This window comes from Dermacentor variabilis, chromosome 7 (assembly GCF_050947875.1).
Source record: "Dermacentor variabilis isolate Ectoservices chromosome 7, ASM5094787v1, whole genome shotgun sequence".
Classification (NCBI taxonomy): Eukaryota; Metazoa; Arthropoda; class Arachnida; order Ixodida; family Ixodidae; genus Dermacentor; species Dermacentor variabilis.
This window is the reverse complement of record NC_134574.1, coordinates 77,403,061-77,426,440: the sequence shown is the minus strand read 5'-3', so window position 1 is coordinate 77,426,440 and position 23,380 is coordinate 77,403,061. Positions and strand designations below refer to the sequence as shown.

The 23,380-nt window shown below is 46.8% G+C and overlaps 1 protein-coding gene across 4 annotated transcripts in view; it reads left to right on the top strand.

The window, feature by feature from the left end:
* Positions 1-23,380, top strand: part of LOC142587547 (sulfotransferase 1B1-like) — a 335,465-nt gene that overhangs the window by 224,442 nt on the left and 87,643 nt on the right. Inside the window, exon 1 of one of the 4 annotated variants that reach the window (XM_075698628.1) lies at positions 13,478-13,847. The exons of the other annotated variants lie outside the window; for them this stretch is intronic. Coding sequence (XP_075554743.1) covers positions 13,777-13,847 — 71 coding nt within the window. The 5' untranslated portion in view covers positions 13,478-13,776. Of the gene's footprint in view, positions 1-13,477; positions 13,848-23,380 lie in introns of those variants that run through there. 4 annotated transcript variants of the gene reach the window in all.

The window sequence follows — 23,380 nt, the reverse complement described above, 5'->3', positions numbered from 1 at the left end:
TCTTAACAACATGTATTCAGGTACACCTGTGCAGGTGTGCATGAACCTCGAACGCGCTCTGCTTAAAAGTCTTCGGGCTGTCGCGAGTACTGCGAGGAACAAGCGACAGTTAAGCAACATGTGTTTTAATATGCACAAAAGCAAGTTGTTACTGAACACTAACTATGCATTCATAACGTGCTTTCTACGTGCCGCAAATGCGCCATATGCGCTGTGAAATGCAGAAATCACTGACCTCCAAGGCGTTCATTGTACAGATTTTGAAGCGCATCGGTTTCGGTCTGCGATGGCACGTTAGCATGATTCCGCCAAAGAGGGCAAAATTTCCCGCCTATATTCCTTCGTCCGTTGCCATTGCCGTGGCGCGGTACATTGCGTACAGCGTTGCATGCGCGTTCATTTCACGAACTTTAGTTCCACCTGGCCGCAGCAACATCCAGGAGAGTGCGGTGCACATAATGCAGCGCAACAAAACTCGGAGACCAACGCAAACCAACCCGCAAGGCGCCTGTGCCACGGTGCGAAACTTACGGGGCAACACGTGTGAGCGCACAGAACCATAACAAAGCCTCCATTGTGGCCCGAAAGGCGTGGCCGCTACAGCAAAAGAAATAAAAAACAGCAAGAAAAAGGACAACTTACTAGGTCATTTCCTCCACACTTTTCTCCTAGCGCGCGGAGAGGGTAAGGCCTCTCCTCAGCTTCATGCCTCCGTGAAACAAACGAAGCCGGCGGGAGGGCCCACGTGATGCCATTAAACCAATAGCGATGCGGCGATGGCCTCCGCCAGAACTCGCGAGGAGGAGGCGGCATTCAAAGCGTGGTGCTACTTTACGAATTTTAAGGGACTTTGGTTAGTTCAGGTGGCACCTACGGTCTCTACACAAGTTTTTAGGCACGCGCGCCCCCGTATTGGTGGCGTGAGTGAGTAGGTCGGAAGATTATAGGGGGGGCCGTGGCCGCAGTCACTTAATCATGTGTCCACCAGGTGGCGTACATGAAAGGTTTCATGTGGAGGCTTTGTTATCGTTCTGTGCGCTCGCACAAGAGACTTGAAGCATTTAACGAAAAGCTGAGCAGGGCCGCCAATGTGAACGAGAATGTGCGTGACAATGGAACGCAGACCCCCGACGCGACAGGCGAGGGAGTGTCAGTGAAGTGCGTGGAATGCATGCAGCGTGAAGGATTAGCTGGATAGAGCGGCACCTACCTTGAGGCCGCCACGCGGAAAAAGCAGGAGCCCTGGGGACAATGCCCCTTGTCGAGTCCGAATCCCGCGGAAAAGGACAAAGGGAAGCAGGGCGAGGGAGGAGAGAGTGAAAGGGTGATTATCGCTGGCCACTCAAACCTGGCTGGATGCTCAAAAGCAGTTGTGGAGAGGGTGAAAGGCGACAAAAGAGTGGTAGTAGGGACATTTCCAGGGCGGACACTGAGTTCTGTCATGGAGCGAGCAAAAGAGAAACTCGCAGAAAATGCCAACGTGCGTAACCTTGTCATAGTAGCAGGGGGTCTAAGTGAAGTCCTAAACAGAAAAGAGACTGGATTAGCCCAGCGCTTGGCAAGGGGGTGGACGACTTGCGCGAGCTATCCCCTCAGGTGTAGATAGTGGTGTGCACGGTGCCGGAGGTGCCTGTACGTGACAGTCAGTACAAAGAGCCGTAGTGGCTGCTAATGAGGCAATATGGAAAATGAGCCAAGAGAAAGGCTTTTAGGTTGTCGAAGTAAACAGGGAAGTGAGAAGCTGTGGTGGTTTTAAACGAGACGGGATCCACTTTAATTACAGGCTGGCACGAGAAGTGGGCTGGCGACTTGGTGGTCGCGCTGTTGCTTTTTTAGGGTGCCCGCAGGCGCTCAGGAGGCCAGAGTAGATAGTAATGAAGAAAATCCCCTAGGGGAACCTCAGAAGAGCATCGCCGTCGATAACAGAAAAAGGAGGAAAACAAGAAAAAAAGCTCGCCATACAATAGACTACATAAACATGCAGGGCGGTAGAAGAAAGGAAAAGTGGGCAGAGATTGAGGAGCAGTTCCATAGAGAACAAATAGGGGTGTATGCGGTTACAGAAACACACCTTAGACACTCAGAAGAGCCGCCAGTTATTGAGAATTATGTTTGAGAAGGGTGCAACAGAACTAAGTTGGAAAGAAAGGGAGGGAGAGTCGGAATGCTCATCCATCAGGGAGCCAAATGTAAAAGAGTAAATGCAAAATGTCAAGAGCAGCTTTGGTTGTCAAGTATAATGAATGGGAAAAAAACTTGGCTGGGCGTTACGTATTTGTGGACCGTAAATAATTGCACAGAGAAGAATAAAGAGTTCGTGGAATGCATAAGCGCTGATATTAAGGGTTTCGGGAATGGTGCTGAAATTGTCCTATTAGATGACATGATTGCCCACATACAGGATTTAGATGGCTATACCGACAACAACGGGAAGTCAATGCTAAACCTTTGTGAGCAACATAACCTCGTCATCGTGAACACAGGGCCTAAATGTGAAGGGCTGATCACATGGGAAGTGGAAAACCGGCAATCGACTATTGATTACTGTCTGATGACAGAATAAATTCATGATAAGTTGAGAGAAATGGTCATTGATGAGGAAGGGTATAGCAGCATAGGGAGTTGACCATAAACGCATCATTTTGAAAATGGGATATGTAGTTGGGAAAAAGAGCAAGGATCGCAAAATGGCCAGTCCAAATTTGAACGCTCAACAAATAGCAAATATAGTCGAGGAAGAACTTGGCAAATGGCCAAGAGTGGGAATATGGTGAGCTTCTAAGTGTAATAACGACAGAAATACGGAAAGAGAAACATGTTCGTTGAAAAGGAAGAAAGAAACCGAAAAGCTGGTGGAACAGGGAGATACGAGAAGCGATCGCCGAATGACAGAAAGCATCTCGAGAGCTCAGGCAGGCAAAGAAGGCGCAGTTGCCGCAGGATGAAGTAACCAGTAAATGGGAAATATACCGGAGGAAGAAGTCTATGGTTCAAATGCTGGTGCAAGCAAAATAAGAAGTGAAAGTGAACGTTGGTTGTCAGAAATACGTGAGAAAAAAAGGCCGCACCTAGAATATTTTGGAACCACGTACACCTATTAGGCAGGAAGTCAACAACAATATAACAACATATCCTAGACGAAGATGAAAACAGACTAGAAGGCGAAGCGGAAATAAATTACATCAGAAAAATAACAGCCGAATCTTTCCAAGCCGATGACGAGATTGTATTTGAAGAAAAAAAGAGCATGAAAGAGACCCAAGTGGAAAATGAGCTGGTACTGACAAATTTCAACTGGAAGAAAGCGGAAGAGAAAATTTCTAAGCGCACAGGCACGGGGTTAGATGATGTTCCCGTTAGGCTGATGAATGAACTAGGACCAAAAAGCAAGGAAGCTCTGGTGAAAGCAGTGGAAAAAACTTTAAAAGGTAGACGAATACAAGACAGTTGGCGACAAAGTAGAATGAATTTAATTTGTAAAGGTAAGGGAGAGACAGACAGAATTCACTCGTATAGACCGTTGACCATTATATCGGTAATATGCAGGCTAGCAATGCAGGAAATCAATAAAAGCTTCAAGCATGGGCCGAGAATAATGGCATTTTGGGAGAACTTCAGCATGGCTTCAGAATAGGTAGGCGTTTAGATTGTAACTTATTTGTTCTTACTCAGTGTATTGAAATGTCAAAAGTAGAAAACAGACCGTTATATGTGGCCTTTTTAGACATTACAGGAGCCTATGACAACGTAGACCGCAACATTTTGTGGGATATTCTGGCAGGGGAAGACTTACGTGACGATTGTCTACAGCTGTTGAGAGAGATTTACCTAGAAAATACCGTTTGCGTTGAATGGGAAGGGATGAGGAGCGAAAAGAAAGTTCATATCAGCAAGGGACTGAGGAAGAGGTGCCCTTTATCCCCGCTGTTGTTTATGATGTACATGGTGAGGATGGAGAGGGCGCTAGAAGGAATTAATATCTGGTTTCATCTCTCAAACACCCCGCAGGGGCGTCTGCGTCAGCAGGCGTTTGGTGTGTTGCGACACCACGTACCCGAGCACACGAGGGTTGGACCCTCCCGCGTGTCGCCGTGCGCGGCTTAGCCGTGTCTGGGGAAAGGGGGATCCTGGAGGTTGAGCCGATGCCGGGTGTTTGGACCTTTAAGGCCCCCCCGGCGGAGGCAACACGCCTCTTTGGCCTCTGCTTCACATAGACGGCACCCCCGGACTGACCCACCCGGGGGAAATCGGTAGTTGCCTTTTCCTGTCTCTCTCTCCCTCCAGCCTTCGTCTTTCTCTCACTTTTCATCTTTCCTGTCTTCTCCTTCCTTCCGCTTACTTCCAAATTTTCCAGGCAGCAAGGGTTAACCTTGTGTGATTAGCCAACCTAGGTTATTTCATATTTGGTTATAGTGATGACGTACAGCTGGCGTTTACAGGACCTGTTCTTACAGTCTCTGTAGCGTCCCCTTGTAGGACTCCATGGTGGGTGGCTGGCGTTATTGCCGAAAATTCAATTCCTTTATGGCAACATCCTTCCCTCCACTTCCTGATCGCCCTCAGAAAAGAGGGCGCACCGATGAAGTATTTCAGTTTTTTGGACGACAAAGACCCAACTTCCCACGATTTCACGTCGTTCATTCAGAAAAGCCAGATAAACAAGTACGCACGATCTCCCCATTTCTAGTTTCTAAGTCTTTAACTGAGGCTCTTGGTCCAGGTTACAAGGCATCAAGGATGGCAAGTGGAGATCTCCTTTTGGAGCTCCGTGACCTGAAGCAATACGAAAAGCTACCTAATCTAGTGTCTTTTGGTGACTTTCAAGTGACAGTGACTCCACACCGCACTATGAACACTACACGCGGCGTTGTCTCAGATGATGACCTGCTTCAGCTGACAGAGGCAGAGCTCCTAGAGGGCTTCAATGAGCAAAATGTTGTTAATGTGAAAAGAATAAAGATCAGGCGCGATGGTAAAGAAATTCCAACCAAACACCTAATTCTCACCTTCAATTCAAGTGTCCTGCCCGAATCAATCGAGGCCGGGTACATAAAGCTCCGTGTCAGGCCTTACGTGCCTAATCCACTCCGATGTTTCAAATGCCAGCGCTTCGGCCACAGCTCCCAGAGCTGCCGAGGCCGCCAAACTTGTGCTAAATGCAGTGCCAAAGAACACACCTCTGAAACTTGTGAGAACGCTCTCCGCTGTGTAAACTGTGATGGTGAGCACGCCGCGTACTCGCGGTCGTGCCCATCCTGGAAGAAAGAAAAGGAAATTGTTACAATTAAAGTTACGGAAAATATCACCTTCAAAGAGGCACGCAAGCGGGTTTCATACCTGCCCAAGAAAAGCTTTGCCGATGTGACGCGTCAGGGGGCAGCGTCACAACGGCCTCCGGCGGCTGTCCGGCCCACAGTCAGTGAGTCGGCAGCTATGCCATCTGCCCCCGCGGCGGTTGCAGCTAGCGCTGCTCCGCCAACCCAGCAGACGGGGCCATCGAACCCGAAGGTGGGTGCAGCCGAGGCTGCCCCAACCTCAGAGGCCCCTTCCAGCGCTGGCAACGGCCGGCGCAGCCAAATACCCCAGGGAGCCCCATCGACCTCCGGGCTGGTGGGCGCAGGGGTCTTGCCCTCCAAGGCGGGACCCTCGCTGGTAACTTCCCGCTCGCAAGAGCACGTGTCCGTCGCCTCACAAGAGGCGATGGACACTACACCCATCCTCAAGGCGCACCAAGCGCCTAAGGAGCGGCGAGGCTCCCTCGAGCGCTCCAGAAAGAACAAAACCCCTATTACAGGGCCTCGAAAGGGCTCTGTAATTTAATCACTGAAATCTGCGTAATTAATACTTCTGTTTCCGTATACACAGCACCCATTTGCTCCCAATATGGATACACAAATAATTCAATGGAACATCAGAGGTCTTCTTACGAACCTTGATGATGTGCAAGAACTTATCCAAAAACACAATCCAACAGTGCTGTGTCTACAGGAAACACACCTAAAACCACAATATACAAACTTTCTCCGACCGTATGTCAAGTTTCGCAAAGATCGCGATGATGCAGTCGTATCATCAGGCGGTGTTGCCATTTTGGTTCATAAAGGTATCTCCTGTCAGGGTTTACAGCTACAAACGCCCCTTGAAGCAGTGGCGGTTCGAGCTGTTCTTTTAAATAAACTCGTCACCATTTGCTCGCTTTATGTACCCCCACACTTCAAATTAAACAAGCATGATTTTCAGTCATTTATAGACGAATTGCCAGAACCTTATGTTGTTCTTGGCGATTTCAATGCGCACAGCTCCCTGTGGGGCGACTCTCGTACAGACGCGCGAGGTCGTCTTGTTGAACAGTTCCTCTTTTCTTCCGGTGCGTGCTTGCTGAATAAAAAGGAAGCCACATATTACTCTCTAGCAAACAGAACATTTTCTTCAATAGATCTTAGTATAGTTTCCCCGTCTATACTGCTCGAACTTGAATGGGAAGTTACGAAGAAACCTTACGGGAGCGACCACTTCCCTATACTGATAAGAACATCTAAAGAAAACGAATATCCTCCGCAAGCTCCTAGGTGGAAGATAGACACAGCCGACTGGGAGAAATTTCGAACTCTCACTAACATCTCATGGGCCGACATGTCTTCTCTAGAAATTGATGCTGCTGTAGAGTATCTTACATCATTCATAATAGATGCCGCATCAAAATGCATATCCGAAGTGAGTGGCCTGGCATGCAAACGACGTGTACCGTGGTGGAACAGCGAATGTAGGATCGCCCGTAAGAATCAGAACAAGGCGTGGGGGTTGCTACGCGCTTCTCCCACTGCAGAGAATCTTATGAACTTTAAAAAAATAAAGTCCCAAGGCAGGCGAACTCGCCGACAGGCCAGAAGAGAAAGCTGGCAGAAGTTTTTATCGAGTATTAACTCGTTTAGGGATGAGGCCAAAGCCTGGAACAGAGTTAATAGGATTAGAGGGCGGCAAACACATTCACTCCCCCTGGTAAACACACAGGGCGATACACTACAAGACTAGGCAGACTCACTTGGGGAGCATTTTGAGAACGTGTCAAGTTCAACAAATTATTCACAATCCTTTCTCAAACACAAAGAAACAGAAGAACGTAAGCCATTACCAAGAAAAGGTCGAGAGAATGAGCCTTACAACCGTCTTTTGGCATTGCCGAGCTGAGAGCTGCCTTGATCACATGCAAGAGCTCTGCACCAGGACCTGACAGAATTATGTACGACATAATTAAGAACGTACACACTGATACACAATTGACTTTACTTGCACTTTTTAACACTATTTGGGCTGCTGGATATCTTCCACTTGCATGGAGAGAAGCGATTGTGATTCCCATTCAGAAGCAAGGTAAAGATCCTTCGTTGGCGTCAAGTTACCGCCCGATAGCCCTCACAAGTTGCATCTGTAAGCTGTTTGAGAAAATGATTAATCGGCGACTCATACATTTCCTGGAATTAAACCAAATGCTTGATCCCTTTCAGTGTGGCTTCAGGGAAGGGCGGTCCACAATTGATCACCTTGTGCGCATTGAGGGAAACATTCGCGACGCCTTTCTACATAAGCAATATTTCCTATCCGTGTTCCTCGATATGGAGAAGGCGTACGACACAACGTGGTGCTACGGAATCTTGAGAGACTTGTCGGGAATGGGCATCCGTGGCAATATGCTCGCCCTAATAGAAAGCTATTTGTCCAACCGTACCTTCCGAGTAAAAGTCGGTAATGCACTGTCACGTCCTTTTACGCAGGAAACTGGTGTACCCCAGGGAGGTGTGCTCAGCTGCACTCTTTTCATTGTTAAGATGAACACACTACGTGCTTCACTGCCACCGGCCATTTTTTATTCCGTATACGTCGACGATATACAAATAGGCTTTAAATCCTGCAACCTCGCAGTATGCGAGAGACAGGTACAGCAGGGCCTTAACAAGGTTTCCAAGTGGGCTGACGAAAACGGATTTAAGATCAACCCCCACAAAAGCTCTTGTGTTCTTTTTACTAGAAAGAGAGGCCTGGTTCCAGATCCTTGTGTTCAACTGAGTGGACATCAAATACCTATCAACAAAGAACACAAATTTTTAGGTATTATACTTGACTCCAAGCTCACTTTTATACAGCACATTAAATATCTTAAAGAAAAATGCCTAAGGACAATGAACTTGCTTAAAGTTCTATCCCACTCAACATGGGGTAGCGACAGGAAGTGTCTGATGAATGTTTATAAGAGCCTAATTCGATCACGATTGGACTATGGTGCCGTCGTATATAACTCTGCCGCTCCGAGCGTACTAAAGATCCTAGATCCTATCCACCATCTAGGTATCCGCTTAGCCACCGGTGCTTTCAGAACAAGCCCGATTGAAAGCTTATACGCGGAATCAAATGAATGGTCGCTCCATCTACAGAGAACTTACATCAGCCTTACATATTTCCTAAAAATACACTCCAATCATCAACATCCATGTTTTAACACTGTTAACGATATGACCTGCACTACACAATTCCATAATCGTCCTTCTGTAAGAAAGCCTTTCTCGCTTCGAGTGAGGGAGCTTAGTGATGAGATACATGTCCCACTCCTCGAGCTTCGCCTAATGCATCCAGCCAAGCTGCTACCTCCTTGGGAGTGGCAGCTGATACAATGCGACACATCTTTCATTCAAGTTACAAAGCACGCTCCTGAGGCCGAAATCAGAATGCATTTCCTAGAACTCCAGCACAAGTATTCTTGTGCAGAGTTCTACACAGACGCTTCGAAGTCAAATGCCGGGGTATCCTATGCAGCCGTCGGCCCATCCTTCTCGGAATCTGACGTACTGCATCCGGAAACAAGCATATTTACGGCTGAGGCCTACGCATTACTCTCTGCTGTGAAGCATATAAGAAAATCAAAACTTCCAAAAGCAGCGATCTATACAGACTCCCTAAGCGTCGTGAAGGCCTTGATGTCAGTCTATACACACAAAAATCCTGTACTTAGTGAACTCTACACCGTCTTGTGTAAAGCGTACATATCTAACCAGTGTATCATTATATGTTGGGTGCCTGGCCATAGGAGCATCGAGGGTAACGTTCTGGCGGACGAGATGGCCACGTCAATCGCATCGCAAGCTGTTAACCCTACCGCTGCGGTGCCTGTCACAGATCTGAGACCTTTCTTGCGAAGGAGATTGCGAGACCACTGGCAACGCATGTGGGACGCGGAAACGGATAACAAGCTCCACCTGATAAAACCACAGTTAGGATTCTGGCCCTCTACTGCAAAATCACGCCGAACAGATGTCCTATTCTGTCGTCTCAGAATAGGACACACGTTTGGCACCCATAATTTTCTACTCACCGGAAGTGAGCCTCCAACCTGTGGTAGATGCGGGGAGAGGCTGACCGTACTCCACGTCCTCCTGGAGTATCGGGAAGCCGAATCTGAGAGAAAGAGACATTTTTCATTAGCATACCGACAGCACATTCCTCTTCATCCTGCAATGCTCCTTGGTCCAGAACCGCTTTTTAATACAGACAAAGTGCTACGTTATCTTAGAGATGTGGTCTTACATGTTATTAGTCCCATGAATTCGTAGCGCCTCCTCTCTCGAGAGGATGCCACTGCGATAATTGTTTTGAATAGCACATGCCTCCGGGCCCTTGTGTTTCAAGGGCTCTAAGGAGGCAGTAGTGCTCTGGCATTTCTCATAATCTGATATATTTTACCTATCATATGATTCTTTTTATATGCATCTAAATGTTCATAGTACAAGTCATACGTCATCGCCATAATTTTATTACACAGATTTTACGCATTTTAGAGCGTATATTTTAAGGCCCCTTTACAGCCACGACACACCAATTCATAGTAATTATAGTTACACTGCACACCCACTACCACAGACATGGCGCTCTTTGGCCATTCCTGGCCCTTGCGCCATGAAACCCCATACATCATCATCATCATCTCTCAAACAGGCGGGTGCAGTAATAGAGCAGCAGCTCCCAGGTTAATTTCATGTGGACGACATTGTGTTGCTAGCTAACAAGCAAAGTTATTTGCAACGTCTGGCGAATATGTGTGGACAGGAAGGCAACAATTTAGGTTGGAAATTTAGTGTTAGAAAATCAGGTGTTATGGTATTCAATGAAAACAGCGAACAGACAGTGGAGATACAGGGCCAAGAAATACCTCGGGTAACAGAATATAAATACCTTGGTATATGGATAAACGAAGGCAATAAATATATGGAAACACAGGGAAAAACCATAATAGTAAAAGGGAAGAAAATGCAGCCGTAATGAAGCACAGAGCGCTATGGGGATACAATAGGTACGAGGTCCTCCGAGGTATGTGGAAAGGTGTAATGGTTCCAGGACTTACTTTTGGAACTGCGGTTGTTTGCTTTAAATCAGCGGTACAATCAGGACTCGACGGGAACCAAAAGTCAGTGGGTCGCCTCGCATTGGGCGCTCGCGGGAAGACTATAAATGAAGCTGTGCAGGGTGATATAGACTGGACTAGTTTTGAAGTGAGGGAAGCTCGCAGTAAATTTGAGCATGAAGAACGGCTCAGGAGAATGGAAGGAAGTTAATGGGCTGCGAGAGTGTTCAGGTATCTGTACAGGAAAAACGTTGATTCACAGTGGAGGAAAATAACTAGGAAGCTTACCAGCGAGTATTCGGCCTGTAAGGTGGGCAACACAGCAACAAAGAAGGTCAAGCGGAAAGTCAGAGAGGCTGAAATAATCTCATGGGTGGCGGCAATGCAAAAGAAACCTGCCATGAGTAACTACTTAAGAGGAAAAAATGAAATCAGGAAAGAAACAATTTATGATAACTCAAAGGCAAGCTCATTACTTTTCGAAGCGAGATCGGGATGCCTTAGAACACCCACCTATAAAGCGAGATATAAGACGGAAAAAGAAGCATGTGTTTGCTGCGGTAAAGCTAGGGAGACTATGGAGCATGTTTTATTAGAATGTGAAGATGTCTACCCAGCTGTCGATTTTGGCGCCATTGGCCTCCTTGAAGCACTTGGGTTCAGCGAGCGCAGTGGAAAAGTAAACAGGTCCACAATATGCATTAGTAAAAGGCGATTAAAGGATTGCTGGAAGAAAAGTAGGGAAACGACAAAAAACGGAGACGTACACAAGCATAGTGCGAAATAGGGGATCAGAAAATTTGGTTGGGGTAGTTCATAGTGTTTTTTTTTCTTTTTTATTGTTTAACCTAGGTAGGACATTAGGCAGTATAATAGCAAGAGCTTGGTGGAGCAACCCACCGCCCCGTTCCAAAGCGCACGCTCACAACATCCATCCATCCAACCATGTAAAGCCCCTTAAACTTCGTAAAGTAGCGACCCTCTCCTCCTCGGCCTTCACTCCTCCTTGTTTCTCCTCTCTTTCACGCTCCCTCCTCGACCGTGGCGCCGCCTATATACACTGCTCGAGCGTAGCAACGGCGCCAACATGCGCTCCTCGCCACTCCGCAGACGGTTCTCGAACAAAAATGGCGCTAATGGACGGCGCGAGGGCCCACGTGATGCTATTAGGCCAATAGCGACGCGGCGTCGGCCTCGGCCAGAGCGCGCGAGGAGGAGGCGGCATTCTTCAAAGCGTGGCACTACTTTACGAAGTTTAAGGGGGTTTAGTTTCATGTTTTGCTTTTCTTCAATAAACCAGTTCAGAGTCATCGCAGCGTCCTGTCGCTTATTCCGACTGTCTGTGTCCCTGGCGCTGTTTATATTCATGTTGTCTAGACGTTCCTTTGAAAGTCAGTTCAGAGATTTGGCGGGACACGCGCTTTGTGTCAAATGCTAAAAGATGACGCACTCGAGTGCACGCGTGTAGGTGAGGCGTCACAAAGCGCACAGTCTTCTCTGGTCGTCGTCTTCGCGTGGGTTTGCAATGTATTGAGCGCAGCGTTAATAACTCCCCGTCTACCTTTGCAGTCCAAGCAATACGTCGAGCGAGCGTGTCATAGCATTGACCCGTAACAGCAGCCGGCACGGTAACATGTACCAGCAGGGAATACGTGTTGCCTTAAGCAATACCGTTATCTTTACTTGTTGTTCTTGTTGGTTTCAGTGGTTCAATGTTCTCATTCAGTGAAATTCATAGCGAAAAAAAGAAAGAAAAACGCATAGGCATAATCATGCAGAGATTTCTGTACAAGAAGATTTACTAGAGCGAACTATGTTGCTAGTATTTATGGGACCTGCGAGCAATATGATCGTTTAGCCAGCGTTGTAATGATAGCTGGTACATTAGTTTGCCTGAAATTTCTTATGCTTTGATGCAGCTTTGTGTCTAACAAATTTATCACATGCAACAAAGTAATGGCTTACATTCTACATTTCACAATGATTATGCATGCGTGCATACTTACTGCTCTGCTGTGTTTAGAAAATATGCTTCGGAATTGAGAAAGGTAGAGCGTAATAAATGGCGTCACAAGAACGTTTGAAGCCAGAAGCACGAAGACAAAACATATCCGTGTATTAGCCATCCGCGGAACGATCTCAATGCCGGGCTTTCGTTTTATTAAATATTGTAAGAAACCCTGGTGGGCCTTTTCTGGCCTTTTCTGGCTTTTCTGGCCTTTTCGCGTGCTTCTTTTATTTATTTTCAATGTAAACTGAAAATGTGTCGAATATGTGTCATATACTTCCCCTAGCCCTTCGTGTCAATTGTCACGTCATCTTAGTACTCTTCAAGCTTATTCAGCATGTCACCGAATGCCCACCAATACAAATATCGCAGCAAAGGGCAGCCTAATTATACATTACATGCTCTAGAATAGTCTGCCCGTAGAAATTAGGGCTTGAATGTAACACCACTCCCTCGAAGGTGTCCTGCGGAACTACATGTCCGGCACGTGCAGACGAATAAATCGGCACGCTTCATGTTTGCGGTCTTTATTTTCATTATTATATGCGTTATGTTCCTGATGACGTTCTATGTACTATACTGCAATTGCTTCTTTTTTTCTTTTTGGGGGTGAAAGACTCAACTCATTAAGTTTGCGCTATTGAAGGATCTGAGACTCTTCTTACAATCCTGCGATTTCGGTATCCTACCGTTTTATGCATATTTGTGCTCCGTTTGACGCAATAAAATCGATCGATTGATTCGTTGGTTTGATGCCAGGCGCTGTCACCTTTCGTCGGATAGAACGGGACAGCCTTGTCCCTCATCGGCTGCCAGGCTTCGGCGGGACCGCGTCGGCGCCGCATCCAGGTGCTCGGAACACTTAACCAACCTTCACCTCTCTCCCTCTCTATTTCGTCGCTCTCGCTTCGCGTCCTTAGCGCCGCCGTCATCGCCGCATCCTTGCCTCCTCTCGTTCCCAACGCTCTACATTCCCAACGGCAGAGGGCACTTCATTATCGGCTCCATCCTCCTACTCTGCGATGATACGCACCTGCGGCTTCCGCCGGCGCGCATATAAGCGAGGGAGACTCCCGCTGCATGCGCATTCACCTCTGCTCGTAACCGGGGCAGGCGCGTTCGTCGAAGGCGGTGGCGTAGCTGCTGGCGGTGGTTCGCGCGGTCGTCGAGTTCAGCACAAGTATCGGTGTGTCGAGCGAGGTGTCTGTGCCTCTCGGGCGTGGGTGCTCACGCTATAGCAGCGCGTTACCGCCCCCGAGTCTGCTCGTCAGTGTCTACGTCACCGCCGCCGCGGTATAGTGCGCTGGCTGCGGGGAGGACTGTGTACCCCTCGAACGACATCTCGGGACCTCTTGAGTCGCCGGACCCGGATCCAACTATGGGCATTGTGGCCGTGTGCGAGCGGACTGTGGTCACCTTCCAGCTGTGGCTGGTGCACTGCTTGGCGAGGTGCGTACGCGAAGCGCCACTTGCGCGTCGTCTCAGTGTGTTGATCGTTGTGCTCGTTTCTTCCTTGTCTTTACCGTTGTGATTCCGCGGATGTATAGTTCTTTGTTACGCCGGATTTGATATCTCGAAATTCGTACTTACGTGCGGGAAACTTAACGCATAACCTATAGTTGCGGTTTATAGATACGCTTGAGCGAGTTCTCAGTCGCGGATAGTTAACCAAGCTAACTACTGTTAGTGCATTTTTACACGAATATTTTTTGTAGGAATGGGGTCTCCACGGCCAGAAATGAGTACTTTTCCGGGATGGCGAAGTTTTGTATGGACATCGCCAGGTTAACTGGGATGTCTTCTTCGAGAAGCCGTCGTGAACGGCCTCACTTTCTTTTTTTTTTCTTTTTTTTCCTCTGTAATTTCCCTTTTGCCGCTGCGAACGCGAAACTGTTTTAACTTCAGGACAGTGGGTAGCCGGGCTTGTTGACACGTTGGCTTGTTGTTTTAGCCCTTAAACGTTCCTTTGGCTATAGGTCACTCACCGCGTTCCGGTGAAAGAACTGTAACGGAGAATACGTCGAGTGATCGCACATATTGGCATCGCTGTTCCAGGCTGTTTCAGACTTGGTTCTAATTAGAATCGAAGCCGTTCAGTTCATCGTCGTGTCCCGGATGCGGTCGTCACGTTTCTTTGTCTTGCTCTCCCTTTTTGTGCAGCAGATGCGGCCATATTGTCGAGCAGTAGACACTGTTGTGATTCGGGTGTACGAGCGGTCATTGGGTTTCCGTGGCTGTTCATGTGCCAGCAGCCGGGCGATCGAGAGTTCCGGGGCGACATCGAAGAGATGAGAGAGAGAGAGAGAGAGTTTACACATTTACACGATGAGCGTTTGCGTGTAGCAGCACGAGGTCGAGAATTATCGAGCATGAGTAGGAGCACACCTACGAGTCGGAGCACACTCAGCGCCGCCTCCTAGTAGTTATTCGTCAGCACCGGCTTCGGTTCTAGGGATTATAGGGAGTTCCCCCCGCTTCGACGCCTTCTTTGCGAGGGAACCGTATTGGTTTCGTTTATTACCCGGCAGTAATTTTGATGACCGGCACGCCGCACCAGCTCTTTTATTTTCCAGGAGATGTCGTCACGACGCCTGGCACGCATGCGCGTGTACGCAACTCGAATCAGATTTGGTCGAATTTAGACCCCCCCCCCTTTTTTTTTGTTGTTGAGCATAATAAATATTTATTTATTTATTTCACATACTGTCAATCCCTCATGGGATTATAACAGGAAGGGCAAGTACATATGGTAGTATTTGCGAACAAGTGTATATATAGATTATATAATCATAAGTGTGTTATTGCAAAGGTTTTAGTTTCACTAAACAAAAGAATGAAGCAGTTCATCACAAATGCAATATTTGGGTACAATATACTATAACAAGGAAGAATCTGAGGAAACAAGAAACCAAACACGAAAAAAGAAAAAGAAACACCTGAAATCACCTGTGATATACAATACCTAATGAACATGACAAACAGTATGCAGTCATGCGTATGATGCATCATACAAAAGGAACACTCATAGATTAAAGTGTTAGGCTATGAAGATCGGTAACAAACCTGACTATGTAAGTCAGAGCTGTAAGGCAAGAAGGTGTTCTTCCACTGAATTAGCAAATGTATCTAATGAGGAGCTGTTACTAATGGATTCACTCAGTTGATTCCATTCTCTTATCGCTAAAGGAAAGAATGAATTCTTAAAGCAATCGGTATGAAAAGAATGCTCATTGAGTGTTTGTGTGTTCTTATGCCGCGTTGGCCGTGTTTCATTTCTGGAGATGTATCTAGAGGTATCAATCTTAAGCTTGTTGTGTAACAGCTGGTACATAAGTTTAGAACGGGCTAGTACAGCTCGGTTTTGTACTGTTAGGATTCCGGCTTTGTTAAGTAGTTCGGTGGGCGAGTCTGTTAATTTATGTTTATTGTATATGTACCGTAGAGCTTTCCTTTGTACACCTTCTAGTTTTTTAATTAGTTGTTTAGTATGTGGAAACCAGATAACATTTGCGTACTCAAGGACTGACCTGACGAAAGTTTTGTAAGCAAGAAGTTTTGTATCGGGTGGTGCTAGTCGGAGGTGTCTTCCAAGAAAGAAAAGGCGTTTCATTGCAGTTGCTGTAACATTATTTATATGGGAGTTCCATCTGAAGTCATGTGTTAACGTTAATCCGAGGTACTTGTGTTCATGAACTCGTATTAGTGGCACGTCGTTAACGGTATACATAAAGCTCGAGTTATTTTTTTTTCTGGTGATTGAAAGAACAGCAGATTTCTTAGTATTGATGGTCATCTGCCAGTGGGCGCACCAGTTAGACACAGCTTTCAAGTCGTTGTTTAATGTTATATGGTCATCATATGAGTTAATATTTCGATAAAGGATGCAGTCGTCTGCAAATAGCCTAATGTTTCCTGTGATTTTTGCGGGTAGGTCATTAATAAAAATTAGAAATAAAAGGGGAGCCAGAACGCTTCCTTGGGGGACTCCCGATGTTACCCGGGCTGTCTGGGAAATCTGTCCATTCACTTCCACAAACTGGGTACGGTTAGTAAGATAGTCGCAAATCCAGTCAATTATGGGGCCTGTACCTAATGTAGCCTGAAGTTTCCTTATGAGCTTTTTGTGTGATACCCGATCAAATGCCTTCGAGAAATCGAGTAGGATGAGGTCTGTTTGTCTGTGTTGGTCGATATTAAATGATATGTCGTGGGTTAGTTCCAGTAGTTGAGTGACTGTAGAAAGGCCTCTGCGAAAGCCATGTTGATATGGTGATATGATACTCTCCTGGTCTAAGAAAACGGTTATGTGTTTTAGTATGATGTGTTCTAGAAGTTTGCACACGGTACTCGTAAGTGAAATCGGCCGAAAGTTGGACGGGTCGTCTTTGGAGCCTGACTTATGTATTGGGACAACTTTTGCGGATTTCCAGTCCTGTGGAAGAACAGATGATGATAATGATTTGTTAAATATTATACAAAGGTACTTCGTCATCCATTCTGCGTATCGTTTCAAGAAAGCGTTGGGTATTTTATCCGGGCCTGGCCCTTTTTTTGTGTCCAGGTTTAGGAGAAGGTTCAGTACTCCGGCCTCCGTGACGGTGAGGGGGCTTAGTGTGCTGTTAACGGTGATGTCAATTTGGGGTAGTTTCCCATCGTCAGATGTGAAGATAGAAGAAAAGTAGTTATTTAGTGAATTAGCGGTTTGTTTGCTAGTTTCGGGTGACACTTGGGGATCACTTGATGCCTTAGGATTAAGGTAGTTCCAGAATTTGCTCGGTGAATTTCTTAGAAATCCTTGAAGTGTGTTTGTGTAAAAGTTTGACTTCGCTGTCTTTATTTTAGATTTCATGTCTTGGATAGCCAGAGTAAGATTACTTCGAGATGAAGGTTTAGGTGCTATTTTCATTGATTTTTTCAGACGTTTGACTTTACGTTTGGCATGAATGATGTCACGTGAGATCCAGGGATTGTGCTTTCTCGTTTTTTTAACTTTAGAAGGTACATACTTAGAAATACAATGAAACATAATTTTTTTGAAACCATGCCACAACGTTTCGATGTTTGTAGTGGAACGTATTGAAAGTTCTTCAAAGGCGGTAAGTTCGTTAGATAAGTAGTCAATAATACTCGTATCGTCTGCTCTACTGAAGTCCGGGTAAGTGATGCGTGGTTGGGAAGAAAATGTATTCTGAGCAGGTATAACACATAGAGTAATCTTATGATCAGACATGCCATTAATGAGTTCAAGGCGCGTTTGCTCTAAAGGAAAATGATGGCTCAAAAAAATTAAATCAAGTGTGTTGGAAGTAGTTCCTTGAACACGTGTGGGCTCTGTTACGATTTGGCTAAGATTCAATGAAAGCATGAGTTCGAAAAGCATATCAGCACTTGGTGAGTGGTGTTCAAATGTTTGCCAGTTCACATCAGGCAAGTTAAAATCCCCTAGAAGTATTAGTCTGGCCCCCAAAACGTTATTTTGCGCATACAAACACAGTCTTTCCATCACTTCAACCTCACATGAGGGACTACGATAAATACAGCCGACGACAATATTGCTTGTAGAAAATGTTAGTTTACAAAAGATTCCTTCCACTCCTGTGACATCAGGTAATACGATATAAGGGATATCCTTTTTAATCAATAAGGCGACGCCGCCACCACGTGTTAATCGGTCTTTCCGTACGATTACGTAGTTTGGTGGTGTGATTTCAGCATCCCTGATATCGATTGTTAGCCAAGTCTCAGTTAGAGCAACAAAATCTGGTTCGATACCAAGAAGTAATGCCTCAAGGAAGTCAGTTTTCTTTAGTATGCTACGCGCATTAATATTGCAGAAAGTTATTTCTGACGTGGCGCGTTGCGCCGAGTGCGCGTTGTTTGCCTTTCTGCTTCCTGGTTTTTTTTGCTCGAGGTAGCTGAATGCGTTTGGATTAGAGCCACATCATTTGTTTCGTCATCCCATCGGTAGAGGTCATCATTGATACGCAGTTTGTCGTAGGACAGCGATACCTTGTCCCCAGATTCTTTTCTAGCTTTCGCGTAGTTCCACAGTTTCTTCCGGATGTTTCTTACACGCCATGAAAAATCTTCGCCGATTGAAAAACTGCTCCCCTTCAGCTTATAACAGTTGCTTAGGATTTGTGTTTTGTCGCGGTAGTCCCGGAGCTTCAAGATAACCGGTCTGGTTTTTTTAGCTGCTGGCCTGCCCAATCTGTGAATCCTTTCAATCGTTACATCTTCGACTTCGAGGACACTTTTAAGAATTGAGGATAAAGACAGGGCCAGCACGTTTCATCGGCGTTATTCAACAAAATAATAACGAAAGCGCAAAAAAAAAGGGGGTTTAATGGTTCTTCCCGGTCCGTCGCTCGGTGCCCGGTTGTGACGACCGATACGTTTGACTTTTCGTTTCCTTGCATTGTAACTCAAGGTCGTTTCATTTTTTCGCACAATCGTTGCACGTCAATACCCGAACGAAGTGCACTCGTACGTGTTTTTCTTCTCCCATATGACGCTACTATAGAAATTCGCCCCTATGGAGTAGGATTTACGATTAAAAAGCGTGCGTGACCTTGAACTACGATCCGTACTTTGATCGCTTTCGTCGCTGATGTATGGCCTCAGAAACTGCTTTTCTTTTATTTTTTCTTATCTTTTTTTTAAAGTCTATTTGACTGACGTGAGAAACGGACGTGCGGGTGACAGAGACACAAAAGCACCGTTGTGCTCTTTCATACAAAACATTTATTCGTCATATGCGCAATTTCAACAACGGTAGCAATGCATTACAAGTGATGTGCGATCATCGGTCGTGCGAGCGCTACCCTTGCGCTAGTCCCGCGTGTGCTACCCCTTAATAAAACCTACGTTCCTGGCAGGTGAAACGCGTGCCGTTTCCTTTTCCGCTCGCCGTGTCGTTTATGAGGTTGCAGGCTCCTTTCCGGCTGTCGTTTGTTCAGTATTTTTCACCCTGGAGCGCTGTTGATTGCCTGCCAGAAAAGAGCGATTCCCCTGTCGGCATAGCCGTGGCACTTCTCTGAGAACGCGGAAATCGTATTTGTTCTTTTTTTTTTATGGCTTTCCGTATCCGACTAAATCGGCGTTGAATTGAAAACAAATGTTCTTCGTGTTTCGTAGAACGGGCATTGGCGATTTTGAGCACAAGCCAGTAACGTGTATCTACCCATTGAGGATATTGGCGTAATGGAGGGAGTCGGGGTGGGTGTTCGAGTATGCACGCCTATATGCATGATGTTGGAGGTGTTTGGATGCCCCCTCCCCTTCTTAAAGGGTGCGTAGCGGTGAGCTGCCAGGACCTGTGACCTCCTGTGTCGCGCCTCGTCGCACGCGCGTGCATTGGGGCCACTTTAAAGATACCCTGGTGGTCAAAATTAATCCGGAGTCGCCCACTACGGCGTGACTCATAAACAGATCCGAGTTTCGTCACGTGAGACCCCAAAAGTTCAATTCAACCGCGTATACAGTTAGAATTCATGCGCACCTCTCCACCTTGCTGGTGTAGCTGCCAATGCTCCTCCCTTCGGCCGAGACTGCCAACTTTTCTCGCGTTAGTGTTGGTTTCTAACACGTACTAATGGCTCGAAATCGTTCGCGAAATGTTTGCATCTGTGCTCAGTACAAGCTCTCACGTGGTGGGGGCTTACAAACTCCACAAACACGTTTACATTCTGCGAGTTTTTTTGCGCAGAGAAGGAACAGCGGAGCGAAATTTACTGCTGTGTATAGGCTTTATGATTTGTAGCAGTAGCTAGTGTATGGTGAAGTTCGCTGTGCAGAGGCCCGAAAGGTTTCCGGAAATCGACACACACGAGAACCACAGTACGCGAATGAGCCGATGACGGGAGTGCTTCGAGAAGTGCTTCGAAACAGGGTAATCATTGTCGAGTGCAGCCGCAGCATTCTGGAGTCAAGCTGTACGCTTAAAGGAAACAGTCGTGCTTCGTTGGTACGAATTGGCAAAGGGCAACAAGGTGCATATACGCGAGCTTTCTGGCTCTGAAGTTAGCTCTCTGTGGCGCTTTGCGTCATTTCAGCCATGTCAAGAGAGGCGCACTTGATATGCTGCAGCAAGTTGGTATAGGGTCGAGCCTTTACACATTCAAAGCTATCTCGCTAATTACTCGCCACTCAATGCGGAGACCTCCCGTTACAGTACCAGCGCTTCAAGGCAAGTTGGAAAGACGATGTGCCCTATAGGCAAACGCAAGAAATTAAAGACGAGCTAGGAATCTGGGGGTTTTTAGCTCTCCAGAATGTTCTGAACATTCTTTCGCAGGTATTTTATGTGCCAAAAGAAGCATAACTCTTTTTCTAATGAGGATATTAAAATTAAACTTGTGCGTTTATTCCATACACAAATATTCGTGCAACTAATTAACAAATTGAAAATCGTACGCCAAGGTCTGATATTACTCTATTTATTCGAAAGGCACGCGTATCAGAAGCTGGTATTCCTTTTCTTCTTTCATTATTACACTCCCTAGACTCCTTAGCTCTCGTGAGTTTTGGTTGATTGCACAGATAACAGCCTTTCCTATATGACTGTCAACATTTTTTTCTTAAGGTCAGCTGTACTGAAATTTCGTAATTTAGGTGCTGGCGTCAGACCCACTGGTTAACGTTTTGAAATAAAAATGTAAAGCTTTAAACATTCTAGACATTGATATTGCATTGAAAAATGAGCGGGCTAAGATGGTCTAATTATCTTTATTCTTACTGTTTCCAACAACAAAAAAAAATCCTTAGCTTGACCTTCTACCCCTCTGCACTGAAGGGATCGAAACGATGCACCCGAATGCACTCGTTCTTTGGTGAAAGTGCTGCTGTACGGAACGATCCTGCTTCAGCAAGTGCGCTTGACCCGCGGCTGTCTTGAACGAAGCCGAATCAGCCAAAACAGACGGAAAGGGTAAAAAAAAAGAAGACGCCGATTCTCGTCTTGGTTCTTGACGAAGGAAGGGAGTTCATCGAACCTTTGGCTTCTCGACTGCAAAATGCACGATTTTCTGCCGCCTCCGCCTCGACGGCATTTCTGCATAGACGTCGTCTGCTACACTCGGGGACGGTCGTTTTGTATGCGCTACGCTTGACCGCTGTTATCTCTCTAGAGGGAATGTGTATTCGAACACGAAGGATTCGCATTGCGTGGCTGCTCCCTTCGATGCCGTTGCTTGTTCGTCCGCGAATGAGAAGACTGATAACGGCCACTTTTTTCTTCTTCTTCTTTTTTTTTGCGACAACGCTCTTAGCGCGAATTGCGAGTCGTACGCGTTTGTTATCCAGCGCGTGTTCGACTATAGACGGAGGTCGGGAAAGGGGGAGGGCGGTGTCACACCGCCACTGCTGAGAGGACAGCGTAAAAAAAGAGTTTCTCTTCTTTTTCCCTTGAAGAGACGGACAAGGCTGCGTAATCATGTCCACTCCAGCGCGATATGCAATCACTTCTGAAGTACGCGCTGTTGTTTGGAGTACGCGCTTCCCCGGGCGCAGCCGACGTGTGCTTTCACTCGGTTCGACGCGAGCGCGACTGCAGCGCCGTCTGTGGACAGAAGCGGTTGAGTCGGCGGGAGCGAGGAGGCCCCTTAGAGCGTGTGTAAGTGCCTTCTGCAAAGTCGCGCCTGTAAAGCTTACTGTAGGGGGAACTCCGGCTCTAGTGTACGCGTAAGCTGCCACTGTCTCGGTTCAGGCCCGCGTGGCAACGAGGCCGCAGTGCCATCATTTGCATACACGTATTCGTGGCTTCTGAGATTGATTTCACCCCTAGGTGAAACGTTATTTTTATAGTGAACGTCGTTGCGCAAACAAAATGAAGGCAGCCCTCTGGTGAATTACCTCGGCACACTGCTTGTTCTTCCCTCTAAGTAATCAAAAAGAGGAACCAGTTCTGCGTCCTCGCGTTGCTGGCGTGAAACGGCGACAGTATCTAGCACGCCTAGAAAACCCGCGTCATCATCGTCGTGGACTGCAGTCTCAACCGGCGACCGAGAGAGGCAGTCGGCGTCGCTGTGTCGTTTCCCCCAATACGACACACCATACGAATGTGGCCGAAATTTCAGGATTGCCCACACCAGTGCGAGACATTCTTTTTCTTTAGTGGAGTAGTTAGCCTCCGTTCTTGATAGCGTGCTGCTGGCGTAATTAATCACTCTTTCGGTGCCGTCCTGCCGCTGTACAAGCACTGCGCCAAGGCCGGCATTACTAGCGTCGGTATGAAGAATCGTAGGGGCGTCTTCATCAAAGTGTGCGAGCACGGGAGGCCTCTGCAGCCGTTGCTGTAGGTCATGAAATGCCCGTTGCTGCTCTTGACCCCACATGAAGGGGACATCTTCTCTGGTTAGATGTGTTAATGGCCATGCGATGCGCGAAAATTCCGCGATAAGCCGTCGGTAGTAGGCGCAAAGGCCCCAAAAAGGTCGCACGGCCTTTTTATCTGATGGCGTTGGGAAATTAACGGCAGAGATTTTATAAGGGTCAGGTCGTACACCTTCACGACTAACAACGTGACCGAGAAATTGAAGTTCTTCAGAACCAAAATGGCACTTTTCAGGTTTCAAAGTTAGACCAGCTGAGCGTATTGCTTCGAAGACCATCTTTAGTCTCCGTAAGTGTTCCTCGAACGTGACGGGGAAAACAATCACGTCGTCTAGGTACACCAGACAGGTTTGCCGTTTGAGGTCTGAGAGTACCGTGTCCATTAGTCGTTGAAACGTTGCTGGCGCAGAACACAAACCGAACGGTAGCACCTGAAATTCGTAAAGTCCGTCGGGCGTCATAAAAGCGGTCTTCTCACGGTCTCGCTCATCAACTTCTATTTGCCAGTAGCCGCTTTTCAAGTCCATCGACGAAAAGTAACGCGCGTTTCGTAGCCTGTCCAGTGAATCGTCGATACGCGGTAGCGGATAAACGTCTTTCTTTGTTATCAGGTTGAGTTTTCCGTAGTCGACGCAGAAGCGCAGGCTACC